The sequence below is a fragment of the Canis lupus genome, chromosome 10 (genome assembly GCF_011100685.1).
Source record: "Canis lupus familiaris isolate Mischka breed German Shepherd chromosome 10, alternate assembly UU_Cfam_GSD_1.0, whole genome shotgun sequence".
NCBI lineage: Eukaryota > Metazoa > Chordata > Mammalia > Carnivora > Canidae > Canis > Canis lupus.
Window position 1 is genome coordinate 50907533 of NC_049231.1, and position 14473 is coordinate 50922005.

Sequence of the window (14473 nt, forward strand, 5' to 3'; positions counted from 1 at the left end):
AATCTTTGAAAAAAAATTTATCAAAAAAAAAAGTAAACTCTACTTCCAATGTGGGGCTCAAACTCATGACCGTAAGATCAAGAGTCATATGCGCCACCAACTGAGCCAGCCAGGGACCCCAAACGCCTCTACACTGCTACAACCGTCATTTTCACCACATTCAGACAGAACAATCAACTGACTTACAGTTTTATTTTTTATTTTTTGACTTTTTTTTTTGACTTACAGTTTTAAAATTTTACAAGGAAACTGATCTCTTGTTATGGGCTTAAAGGGTTCAGTTAATGTAATTTTGCTTTAAAATACTGTGCACACTAATGTGCAATTTCTATCACCTAAAGTTTAAACACCTTAATAGTAAACTATTAGTAAATAGTAAACTTAATAGTAAAACTATTCCAAAGTTTTAATGGAATGTATCTGTTTTAAGAGATGCCTTTAGTGTAAAATGTAATACAGAAACACAGACCAGAATTCTACTTTGCCTTATAAGATAGAAACCATGAAAATTCCAATGTATATATGCAAAACTCCAAAAGCAGGGACATTTTATTGGATGGCTCCAGAAAAATAATTTCTGTCCCTATCAAAAGATACCAGATTGCTAAGAGCTTCTATATTTAAAATAAGGGTTTGGGATGCCGGTGGCTCAGTTGGTTAAGCGATGCGATCAGCTCTTAGTTTCAGCTCAGGTCATGATCTTGGGGTCCTAGGGTAGAGCCGCACATGGGGCTCTGTGCTCGGGGCGGTCTGCTTTAGGATTCTCTCTCTCTCTGCCCTTCCCCTTCTTCACATGCAAGTGCATGCTCTCTCTCAATAAATAAATCAATCTTTAAAATAAGCGCTTGTTAGCTTTTCAGCACAAGTGTTTCTAAATCCTTTCTGTACACATTACTGCAAATTTTTGAAAACTATTTTATAAAGCTAAAAACTTAACACTGATATAAAAACATAAGGTGAAGCACTTTTTCATTTAAAATTTTTGGAAGTACAACAGTCTTTATTAAATATGACAAAGTAAAAGGCACTTAAGTGTCTCTCTTAAAACTCTTCAAATAAAACAAGAATGAAAAAAATAGGGGAAAAAAACATGCTATCTTCATTGAAATAAACTTCCATAACCCCAAAATATTATCTATAAAACACTTGTCAAATACTATGAAATCTGGATAAGGAAGAAAGACTAGGGTGCTGAAACCTAACAAATGTTATCTTAGACCTTCAGCAAGGTAGCTTTCCCCAAGTCACTGAAGGTTCTCATAAGCCTAGCCAATCATCTACTAAAGTGATCAGATCTAGTGGCATGAACAGAAGACAGAAAAGAAATATTCCCATAGTATTATTTTCATAGAAATAACTCAGGCACAAGAAGTAAATGTGAGCAAGAATACACAAATGTGCAATTTCAATCATCTAAAACTTATGCTTCCTATCTGAGAGAGACTATCCAAAGTAAAAGAAAATGAACGAAGAGAGAGGACAGCCAGATTTAAAGATATCTGTCATCTGTCAATCTGTCATGTGTTAAATTCATAAATTTAGAATAAATGTCTCCAAAATTTTATAGCAATTTGGCATTACTATGGCAATGGCATTCTCATTATATTTTACAAAAATAACATTCTGCAATGGAATATTAAACAAAGATAACTGGGAACCTGCAAACACTGACAGAAAAATTATTTTTAGGAATGAGACTGGCACTGTGGTTATGTGAAAGAAAGAAAAAAGAATCCCTATTTTTTAAAGACACATGCTGAAATATTTACTGATGAGGTGATGATGTCCAGGATTTGCTTCAAAATAATGTGGAGAGTAGAGAAGAGAGTAAAGAGTAAGTATAGATGAAATAAAACTGGCCATAAATTGACAGCTGTTGAAGGAGAAAATGGGTACATGGGGATTCATTCATTCATTCATTCATTATAGTCTTCTCTCTTTTATGTATGTTAGAAAAATTCCTAAAACAAAATACATTAAAAATTAGAGATGAACATCACACTAGGGGGAAATAAAAGCGGAACTACAGAGATACAGAAAGGGGTATAGATTTGAGGAAATCACACAAAACTTAAACCAATACACAGCCAACTTTCTAAAGAAACACATGGAAGAGAAAAACAGCAACAACAAAAACCTACATATGGATATTGAAGTAGAAAAGTAGATCATCACAAGAAAAAAATCCCAGAATTATCTCAGACCTGTCAACCACATTTAATGCTTAGAGATATAAAAATGACCACAAAATTTGGAGGGAAAAAAGGTATAATCAAAACTGTGTATACTTATTAGCCAATTTAAAAAGTAACGTGTAGGTATTCTCAAGTGGCAAGAATTCAAGCTACAATACCCGTAAACCCTTCTTTTAAGAATAAGCAAATAATGAATGGCTAGATGAGAAAACTCATCCATACAAAGAATGAATCAAAATTTTAAAATTCAGCAATAGAGAAACTATTATAAAAGGACTAAAGGTAATACAGAGTAAATATTGACCAATAACTATAGGAATGTAAATGTTATTAACCTTCATAAGAAAAATAATAATAAATGATGTGATGGAGGCAGGTTGAAATGTAAAGTGTTTATTTCCTCATTTTTCATAGGGGAAGTTCACACTTTAAACATAAAGGTAACAATGACAAATGTTGGAGTCATACCCTGAAATCCTAGAGATGTCCTTTATTCTTGTGCATACAGTATTTTTACAAAAATAATTCTTGAAAATGAAAGAGTAGACGTTTTAATTTTTATTCTTCCCTTACAAATCTGTAATACCTTACAAATCTTTTTAATTTAAATTCAATGAGTCAACATAGAGTACATCATTAGTTCCAGATGCAGTTTTTACAAATCTCATTAATCTTTAATGGGAATATTTATTGACAGCACTGCCTAGAGTTTAAAAACTTTAAAAATTTGTAACTAAAGTGTGTATATATATGTATGTATATGTGTGTGTTTGTGTATCTCTCTCTCTCTCTATATATATATACACACACACACACACAGTATCAGAAGTGTATGATGAAAAAAAAAAGAAGTGTATGATGAGAAGTAAATTACTATGATGAACTTTAGTAAGTGACAATCAGCAAAGGTTTTTTTAAAATGAGGAAGCTTATTTTCAGATTAAAATTATTTTCGTACCTCTAATCTCTCAACAATGAGACCAGAGGCATGCAAAAATATGACACTGGAGTTGTATGTCACTCTGGGGCAAAGTCTAAAGGCAACACAGGCAAAGCATAGTATAGTGCCATTACAAAACAAGAGATCCATTTAGGAACTATATCTAATATAGGCCTCTAAAAAAGGAGAGGAAATTTTCAAGATTCTTCTGTTTTGACATCCCCCATACCTTTGCCCTCCAGACTACAATTCCAGTGCTCCCTACCTCCCTTCCCTACTCCCTGGGGAAAAAAGAGGTACAATGTATAATGAAATGTCTTATTTATTTATTTATTAAAAAGATTTATTTATTCATTTTTCATGAGAGACAGAGAGAGAGGCAGAGACACAAGCAGAGGGAGAAGCAGGCTCCATTCAGGGAGCCTGATGTGGGATTTGATCCCGGGTCTCCAGGATCAAGCCTTGGGCCGAAGGCAGGTGCTAAACCGCTGAGCCACCCAGGGATCCCCCAATTTCTTTATTTCAGCTGGAGAAAGGCAAATGGTCATCTCCACTCTGTTTTCTTTTTTATTATATTATTATTTTCCCCCACTCAGCTTTCTTGTTGATAGGCCCAAGCTATAGCCTATATTTTTTGTTTTTTTCTTTTCTTTTTTTTTAGAGTGTGCAAGCAGGGGTTGGTGGTGGCAAGTGGCAGAAGAATCTTTTTTTTTTTTTTTTTTTTAAGAAGGAAAGAATCTTAAGTTAAACACACTTTGTGCTGAGTGCAGAGCCCAATGTGGGGCTTCATCTCATGACCTGAGTGGAAATTAAGAGCTGGATGCTTAACCAACTGAGCCACCCAGGTGCTCCTAGCCTACATTTTAAGTGAACTGTTCTACTCAGGTTACATGTCCCCCAGGACTATGATGCACTGGATGGCCTGAAACTATTTAGGTCTAATCAGAACTTATAGAAGAGTACTCCCTCCTGGTCTAGTTCACTTTAAAAAAGAGTTCTACATTAGGGTTTTAGGCACAAACAACAAAAATAAAAAACTTCCTTTACTAATTGACAATTTGTGTATGTGAATCCAACAATCCTGTTGCCTGATTCACACCATACAACAGCAATTAAACATCACCATCACCACAATCCCATCTGGCCACCATACCATCACCTCTCTCCCATCTCTGATTCTTTTTTTTTTTTTAATTTTTATTTATTTATGATAGCCTCAGAGAGAGAGAGAGAGAGAGGCAAAGACACAGGCAGAGGGAGAAACAGGCTCCATGCACACCTGGAGCCCGACGTGGGATTCGATCCCGGGTCTCCAGGATCGCGCCCTGGGCCAAAGGCAGGCGCTAAACCGCTGCGCCACCCAGGGATCCCCATCTCTGATTCCTTAACAAAAAATGCTGCCAATATTGTAACAGGACCTGAAAATTGCCTCAATGAAAATTAGACATTAAATGAAAAGAATACCTGAAAACACACACCAAAGAGCATTATTTTGAAATAGTGGCCTAAAAAGAGCTCAAAAAGTCGCATCTCTAGAAACCTGTATAAAATGACACAATAGTACTTAAAATATAGTGTCATCCATAAAGATACCTAAGTATGCCTAGGCATAAGAGTTTTGTTTTTTATTTTATTTTATTTATTTTATTTATTTAATTTTATTTATTTAATTTTATTTTATTATTTTATTTTATTTTATTTTTATGGTAGTCACAGAGAGAGAGAGAAAGGCAGAGACACAGGCAGAGGGAGAAGCAGGCTCCATGCACCAGGAGCCCGACGTGGGATTCGATCCCGGGTCTCCAGGATCGCGCCCTGGGCCAAAAGCAGGCGCCAAACCACTGTGCCACTCAAAGATCCCGCATAAGAGTTTTAGAACTGATATTTTATTACCACTTTATCTCCTATTAATATTCTGCCAGTTAAAACTAGTAGTGAAACCATTAATTCTCAAAGTGTAGCCTATAAACAACCTGCATTCAACTCACTTACGGTGCTTATTAAAAATGCATGTCCTGGTCCCCATCATATTGTTTTATCTGGGTGACTTTAATGCACTCTTACATTTGAGAACTACTAGATTCGATCTTAAAGATTCCATCAATTCCTTTAGGACCTCATCTTCTCTACATGCACATAATATTAGATTCATGAATTTACAGAATATTGCATATTGATTTTAAAATACATTACTGAAATTTCTTTTAACCCTGTACTTTTCAATTCACATAGTTTGGTGATGAGAAAATGCAGAAATCTATTGGAAATTCAACTGATATGGCAGGCTTGGCTGACTCAATTGGTGGAGCATGTGACTCCTGATTTCCAGGTTATGAGTTCGAGCTCCACACTGGGTGTCCAGAGATTGCTTAAAAAAAAAAATCTTAAAAAAAAATTAATGAAGTCAGTTTTTCTATTAACAATAAACGTAAGATTCTTACCATGCCATGATCAAATGTGAACACACCGACATCACGTCCATGATGGATATGATTCCGTCTAATAATTGGGTTTCCATGATTTTTAACCCAAATCCCAGCTAAAGCATTATTGGAAATTTCATTATCCTCATATATTCCCTGTAACAATTAATCAGAAATAGGTATTAGCAGATATTTTAAAGACTTTTTAGAAACAAAAACCCACAAAATTTAAAAATACCTGTGCATGATCTGTTATATAAAGTCCAACATTTTCACAGTCGCTGATGTTACAGTGTTTGATAGTGGGACATGCTCCTTGACCACTAACACATACTGCAGAGCCAACTGTAAGAAAAATGATTTATTTGAAAACCTATTGGGCAACAACAGCACAATGGCCCATTTTATAATAAGACATAAGGGAAACACTAACCTGTACATGTACTTCGGATGATACAGTGATCAATAATAGGGCTACAATTAACCGTAATCTCTAAGCAGTGGTGTGCATTATGGTGTTGAGCAGATTTGTCATCAGGGTTAAACTGAAAAGTAGAAATTTTGCTTGAAATTTTGGCTGAACAGCTGCCTTAAATGATTTCAACAAACATTCTAACTCTAAAATTCCTTACCCTTATTGTCATATATCCAACATAAGCATCTTCAGAACCTTCCATAAAAACGAAGGTTGAATCTCTAGTGTTTTCAATTATAACTTTGTCTGCTACTTTTCCAGGTGCTGTGAGAAGATATTTTAAAACATACAACTTTTATTTTTTTAAAAACACATTATTTATCAGACAGATGAAATTCCAATAGAATTCTATTTTTTAATCAGTAAAAACACTCTGCCATAAAACTAGTAATATGGAAATCTTTTTGTTTTTAAGTTGGGTTTTTGAGAATTTTTAAAGAAAATTTTTGATTGAATTATAGTTGACATATTAGCCTCAGGGGTACAACATAGTAACTTGACAATTATATACATTACAAAATGCTCACTATTTTAAGTGTACACTCTATCACCATACAAAGTTATTATAATATTACTTTTTTAAAAAAGATTTATTTGAGAGAGAGAGAGAGAGAGCGCACGCACATGCAAGTGGTGGGAGGGCCAGAGAGAAGGGGAAAAAAATCTTTAAGCAGATTCCCTGCTGAGCTCGGAGCCCCATTGGGGGCTCAAATCCCAAAACCCTGAGGATCATGACCTGAGTCAAAATCAAGAGTCAGACACTAAATTGACTGAAGCACCCAGGTGCCCTGTTACTATATAACTGATTACATTCCCTGTGCTTTACTTTTCATCCTGTGACATTTATCTTATAAGCGGAATTCTGTACTTTTCAGTCATCTTCACCTTTTTTGCCCATCTGCCCAACCACCTCCCTTCTGCAAACCACCTATATGTTCTCTGTGTTTATGAGTCTGTTTCTTTTTTGTTGTTTTGTTTTTTAGATTCCACATGTTAAGTGAAATCACTTGGTAGTTGTGTTCCTCTGACTTCACACTTAGCATACTGCAGAGAAGGAGCTATTTAAAAATAGGTAAGAATAATTCATTTTATCAGGTAACTATGTTTCACTGGTCTTTACTACAGGTGGTCATATTTAATGTGGGTATTATTTGAGTACCATTATATTCAAATTTAGGTATAATAATACTTAACTACTAATAATATTTAGTATCAAATACAATGACATATTAAAAAATGGTTTAACAATAGGCCTGGGTGGCTCAATGGTTGAGCATCTGCCTTTGGCTCAGGGCGTGATCCTGGAGTCCCGGGACTGAGTCCCACATTGGGCTTCCTGCACGAAGCCTGCTTCTCCCTCTGTCTATGTATGTCTCTGCCTCTCTGTGTCTCTCATGAATAATTAAAATCTTAAAAAAAATAAATAAAAATTAAAAATAAAAAATGGTTTCTTGTGGAAACAAAATCACTTCTGCAGCACCAGAAAAAAGAACTCAGGGAAAGCAAAGGAGAAGAGGATGATGAGTAGGTAGAGAAAGAAATGTCCTAAGTTAAATTTATTTCTAATACTGGCCTTTCTTTGGAAGGTATTGCAAATCCATAGGCAAAATTTTCTACGTCCTCCTCCCCTTTTCTCTGTGGTGGAAATGGGGGAGGGAAGCAAAAAGGGCAGTACATGCAAATTTCAGTAACAAGTAATAATTAACTAGCTATCTTAAAATGGTCCATGTACTGTGTCCTTAAAAAATCAGACAGCACAAATCTTGAATGACTGATCAGTGCTCAACAATTATTTCACTACATTTATTCTTAGAAACTGGACTATAAAAATAGCTTTGAAACAGTACAAAAAAAATTTATCAAGGACATTGTTTCATTAAAAACAGAGCAACAAAAAAAAACAAAAAAACAAAACAAAACAAAAAAAAACAGAGCAACAGAAACACTAACCATCTTTATTTTCAAATAAAAGATAAAACAAGTATCTTTCTTTCCTTAATGAATAAGGCATTGGACAAAGCACAGACATCAAGAGGGAGGCAGGGAGGGATGGCAGGAGAGAGGATGGACATAAATAAATAAATAAATTAATTAATTAATTAACTGGTGTGCCTTGCAGGCAAACTCTTGATTTTGGCTCAGATCATGATCTCAGGGTTGTAAGATCAAGCCCCTGCTTCAGATTCTCCATCTCCCCCACTGCCTCATGCTACCGCTCTTCAGGAAAAAAAAAAAAAAAAAAAAGAAAAGATGATCTATTTTTGTTTTCTGAACTCTCATGTTTTCATTGCAATAAGCAATATTCCTACTCCTTCCTAACCATTAAGGTATTATCAAGGTTCGTCTAGATTTTAAGTCACTAACATTTTAAGAAACCCATCATGTAAATAATACATTAAAAAATTTTAATGAAAAAACAAAAAAAAATTTTTTTAAGATTTTATTTATTCATGAAAGACACACACACAGAGAGAGAGAGGCAGAGACACAGGAAGAGGGAGAAGCAGGCTCCATGCAGGGAGCCGGATGTGGGACTCGATCCCCAGTCTCCAGGATCAGGCCCTGGGCTGAAGGCAGATGCTAAACCACTGAGCCACCCGGACTGCCCCTGAGAAAACAAATTTTTAATGACAACGCATTTCAGAATACCTGCACCAATCATGGTGATTGGAGATTCAATATATATCCATTCATCAGTATATATTCCAGAATGAACGAAGATAAGTCCATCAAAATGAGCTTCTTGTACCCCACCCAGGGCATCTTCAATTGTATCATAATACTAGAAAAAAATAAAAGTGTCAGTACAGAACTGAAAGATTACCATTTTAAGTCTTATAAAAATACAAATCAAACATACCAACATATTTTCTCTTCCTTTATATCTTGCAGGATTACTGTAGAAATGTTCAGCAAATCCTGGCTTTACATGTGCACCTTTATACTAAAATGTCAAAAAAACAAAACAAAAAAACACAAAACAAACAAAACAAAAAAACCAGAAACAAACATTGACTACTAATGTAAACATTATATTCTAAATTAATACTGTATATATTTTTTATTAAATATAAAAAGCAATCAATTACACCAACTAGTTTTCTGTTGCATAGTGCAATGTACAATCTAAAACAGCTTATAACTCAGTAATAATATCCAGTAAGAAAAGACAAAATATGTCAATATCAGCACTACTAATATTTTGAGACAGTAATTCTTTGCTGTGGGGGCTGTCCTGTGCATCACTGTAAGATTTAGCAGCATCCCTGTCCTCTACCCTCTAGATATCAGTAGAATCCTCTTCTCCAGTTGTGACAACCAAAAATGTCTCCAGACATTGCCAAATGTCCCCTGTGGAGCAAAATCACCCCCAGTTGAGAACCACTCATAAAGGACCATATAAAAATTAAAACAACTACTGAACACTAACAATTTAAGAAAAGGTTCAAACAGACCCATAAAATGTATAACTCCTCTCAGGCTACTGATGGTTACTGCCACTGTTAAAATTATTAATATGTCAGTAGTGAAAAGAATTGTTGAATGTTTTGTTGACTGATAAATATATTCATTGGCTTGAAACCTATTCTTGAGTTTAAATTAATCTTTTAAAAAGAAATTTTATTTATGAATATATAATATAAGTCAATATTTTCCATTTATACTTCATACCAACTGCTGGAAACTCTCTTTCCAAGGATTTGGGTGTTCATATTCTTCTGGATTAATCTGGTAGAATTTGCCAGGTTCAGGATGCATCATAGGGCGAGTATATTCGAAAACTTCCATGTATAATCGTTTCCTAAAGAAGTAAAAGGATGAAAGATTCCTTTATAAAACATCCTTTAAATAACTGGAAAATTATCTGATGCTTCAAAAACACAGAAGAATACAAAAAACCAAAATTTTAACCGTAAAACAGTTTTTGGCTAAAACAATATAACATATTAAAAAAAAAGTTCACTTCCCAAAATAACGTGTCAAGTCTTCAAAATTTATTGAGGAAAAAACGGCCACCCTACTGGAAAGACCTCATATGGTTATTATTAAAAGGCTAGCTTTCAGGGCACCTAGGTGGCTCAGTGGGTTAAGCCTTTGGCTTTGGCTCAGGTCATGATCCCAGGGTCCTGAGATCGAGCTCTGCATCAAGCTCCCTGCTCAGCAGGGAGTTTGCTTCTTCTCTCTCTCCTTCTGCATTCCCCCCTCAGCTCATGGTCTCTATCACAGATGAATAAAATCTTAAAAAAAAAAAAAAAAAACCAAAGATGGCTTTCAATAAAATATTCTGAACTTAATGCCTCATATCTTTAGTTCATTTATGTTATTGTCAAAACCCATCAAATCTCAGAAATGTAGTCATAATAACTATTATCACTTCCTGTGCAAAGCAGTGTTTCCTCCAAGTCTTTTTTATCTACAGATACTTTCATTTATTAGCTGTGATTATATAGCATCTAAAATTTTGTATTCTTTTCAAAAACTTTTTTAGAACACAGCATTTTCCCATGTTATCAACAATTCTGAAAAAATCAGTTACATGTATATAATCACCGCCCTTCAAATACACATTCCATTGTTAGTCCATTCATTCCCTTCGTGCCAAAGATTTAGATCATTTCTAATTTTCCTCCACTATTAACTATGCTATTATGAAAAATTTGTACATAAAGCTAAAAAATTTCCAAAAGTGGAATTACATGGGTCAAAGGACATGCATATTTTAAGGTTCATGGATATAACTGTTAACTATTTTCCAAAAGTGAATGTATCCAAATCTACTTTCTCATTAAACTATCAGATTAATTACCTGTTTTAAATTAGACATAGTTCTGTTTCTATGAAGCTTAAATTTAAACGAAAAAATTTCCCACAATCACTCAGTTGTTATTAACTGAGAAATAGTAGAGATAGTACTCTTGTTTTATAAATACCACTTGGGGGCAGCCCGGGTGGCTCAGCAGTTTAAGTGCTGCCTTCAGCCCAGGGTGTGATCCTGGAGAACCATGATCGAGTCCCACCGTCGGGCTCCCTGCATGGAGACTGCTTCTCCCTCTGCCTGTGTCTCTGCCTGCCTCTCTCTCTCTCATATGAATGAATAAATAAATAAATAAAATCTTTAAAAATAAATTAACACATACATACATACATACATACCACTTGGACCAACAACCTATATTTTTGATAAACAGGTAACATGGGAATTTTTAAGCATTTTAATTCTGTTCCATCTATCTAACTGTAGCTACCAACTCACACTTCAACTTCCCCACCATCTTTTAGCATTTGGGGCAACAAATAGTATATCTCAAGATAATAAGAAATAAATTTTCACTTACCACAAAATTGGATCATTAGCAAGCTCACTGAAGCGTTTACATACACAAGCTGCTCTACAAAGATCCTGTTCCAGCAAGTAAGAGAAGATTTTTAGAACCACTTCATCTGGTAGTTTCTCCTGAAGATACTGTTCAGCAGGTGCTGCTATAAAAGAGATTAACAAGCAGAATATAAACTATTTATTGCGATAGCAACAAGTTTCTCACTAAAAAGCATAATTTTCATTTTATCTAATGAATAGTTTTTTAATCATCATTTTATAAGCATTTTGCTTTGACAGATAAAACACATATACCTTCTTTTGTTCTGACTTAAGTATTCTTTCTTTTAGCTGTTATGTACCATTTCAGAAACTGGTTTATAAAATGTTATTTTTATACACAAAAGTCAGAAGAGTGAGAGGTCAGGGTTCCCATGCTTTTTCTATAATATTACCTTCTTAATCCCAAACATACCATTAAGCTATATTTAATTTTTTGATATCAAACAAAATAAGATTATTTAATGCCATTCTGTAGTTTTCTCAGAAGAAATACCTGATAGATCTTGTGATTTTCCAGATACTCTTGCGCGTTTTGCACGATGACCAAAGTTTTCTGTAGTTGAAGTTGAGGCACCCTTGAAAAACAAAATGAAAATTGATTAAGCAAATATTTTTACCATACATAATCGTTACTTTAAAAAAACAGTGACACTTCCCTTTGTTTTTTAACAATTCTTTCATTACCAAAAAAAAAAAGCAGTTACTTTTAATTTACCTCCATACTGCTCTTTGTAGGACACGCTGTTCTTTTTGGCAAAAGAGTTTTTCTACGAAGTTGGTATGGACTATTTTGTGCACCAGGACCTGATTCTTCAGCAACCATATCTGCAGGTACATCATCATCTGTTATAAACAAAAGCAACATGAAAAATGACACCCATTGTTTTTTTCAAAAAGCTCTTGGATGCAGTATACTTTTAAGAAACTTCATAAATTTTTTAGGAGGAGAGGAGGTAGATACAACTTTCACATAAAATTCTAGCCAACTGGATAAACACCTGAAAGAAATGTTAGACTTCATTTCTTCACAATAAATTCCAAAATAGAGCACATATATGTATTTTTAAAGATAAGATTTACTGATTTGAGAGAGCAAGCGAGCAGGGAATTCGATGCAGGGCTTGATCCCAGGACCCTGAAATCATGACCTGAGCTGAAATCAAGAGTTGGCCGCTCAACTTACTGAGCCACTCAGGTGCCCCAGAACATATATTCAAATACAAAATAATCAAATCAGTAAAAGAAAATGATAATTATTTTTTATAATGTTAAGATGAAGAAGAGGTGTAACACAAATTTTGGAAGGCATTTATAAAAAGGTGAGGAGCACGTTCACTTGGTTACAGTCCAAGTGGGGTGAGAAGAGTAGCCTGGCAAGAGGTGTCAGAATCAAAGCCAGGTGAGGAGGGTGTCCATGGAGAGGGATAGCTCAGTGTAGGGTATCAGATATCAAGTAGGATGAAAATGGTATCTATGCAGATACTGCATAGACTCAAACTGTGGCATAAGATGCTGGAGCTCAAGAAGGATGGAAGGAAGTCTGAGGGTGCGGGTGGGGTGGGTGGCATAGAATGGAGAGTCAGAGCAAGAGTAGGGAGATAAGGGCATCACAAAGGAGAAGGGATGGTGGAACTGGAAGACTGGTATATTGTATATAACAATACAGGAATCCATCAAACAATTAAATATAGAAATGGAAGCCAGGTTTTTGTCATAGGAGAGATTTAAAATATAAAAAGATAGAAAACTAGAATAAACCCTTTAGTATTAAGACTGGAATTGGAGGTATCAATGTGAACTGATGGTTTTTAATACTTAGATAAATACAGATGTAAATGGATGTGGGTGAATGTATTTGTGCATATTCCCTAGCTCTGTCCAATGACAGAGCCTAGAAGCAGTGACACTCTAGTACCAACAAGAATGACTAGCATTTGATCTTGGTGGGGCTTTTTTGTTTTTGTTTTTGTTTTTTTTAGAGAGAATGTGCACACAAGTGGGTAAAGACAGAGGAACATGCAGACTCCTGGCCAAGCAGAGAGCCCAACACACAGGGCTTGATCCCAGGACCCTGAGGATCATGAACTGAGCCGAAGTCAGACACCCAACCAACCGAGCCACCCAACCATCCCTAGATCTTGGCTTCTGAATATTTTTTATAAAAAGGAATAAGGGCTCCTTGGAGAAATGGCTGAGTTCAGGTTGGTGGAAATTAGAAGATGAGCCTGGAATATCTTATGACAGAAAGAAGAAAATGCCCAAAGAATGATGAGGACATGGGACCTAGAAATCAGCTTAAATTGTCACTCACTAGCATAATAATGTTGGAATATCAAAATTCATAGTGATAGTAAAGGGATTATAATCGAGTGAATGGAAAGTAACCCATAAATTCATATTGCTAGAGATACATAAATGAATAACTTCAAAGTTTGATAAGGAATGGCATACTTAGGGAAAAACAGTAACTTTACTAGTGTAAAGTTACTAAATGATGCCCATCATACACTGCCTCTTAATCAGGCGATCAAGGTGAGTATCATCAACAGGACAAACTCAAACTGTGTGCCACCTTATAGCATACAATAAGATCACAGCGTCACTTTAATGATAAAGATATATATATAGCCTAAATCTAATTTGAAGAAACCTCAGACCAATGCAATTCTAATTTGTTTTGAATAATCCTCAAAATTGTCACACTCATGAAAGCCAAGCAAAGTCTAAAGTATTGTTCCAAGATGAAGGACATAGAAAAGATATAGTAACTAAATGCAACACATGGTTCTGAACTGGATCCTTTTGCTAAAAGAATGATATTAGGACAATTGGTGAAACTTGAATGGGGGTCAAAGGATTAGAAAAGGTAGCAACGTGTCACTGTTAACTTTCTGATCTTAATAGCTGTAGCACAGTGATTTCGGAGAATATCCTTTTTTGTAGGAAATACACACTAAAGTATTAGGAGGTGGCAGGACAAGAGGCTGGCAACTTCTGAAGGGCGACCAGAGGGGAAAACCTTCCTTGTACTGTACTTTTAATTCTTTTCTAAGTATAAAC

General features: G+C 35.1%; 1 protein-coding gene across 1 annotated transcript in view; it reads right to left on the reverse strand.

Annotated features, from left to right (window-relative positions):
- The window catches only part of FBXO11 (F-box protein 11), an 87310-nt gene that overhangs the window by 13881 nt on the left and 58956 nt on the right, over window positions 1–14473 (reverse strand). Inside the window, exons 2-11 of the mRNA XM_038551237.1 lie at window positions 12129–12256; window positions 11907–11988; window positions 11370–11514; window positions 9706–9835; window positions 8894–8977; window positions 8683–8815; window positions 6191–6297; window positions 5992–6103; window positions 5797–5903; window positions 5577–5714 (exon numbers count right to left, since the gene is read on the reverse strand). Of these exons, the coding sequence (XP_038407165.1) occupies window positions 5577–5714; window positions 5797–5903; window positions 5992–6103; window positions 6191–6297; window positions 8683–8815; window positions 8894–8977; window positions 9706–9835; window positions 11370–11514; window positions 11907–11988; window positions 12129–12236 (1146 nt within the window). The 5' untranslated portion in view covers window positions 12237–12256. The remainder of the gene's footprint in view (window positions 1–5576; window positions 5715–5796; window positions 5904–5991; window positions 6104–6190; window positions 6298–8682; window positions 8816–8893; window positions 8978–9705; window positions 9836–11369; window positions 11515–11906; window positions 11989–12128; window positions 12257–14473) is intronic.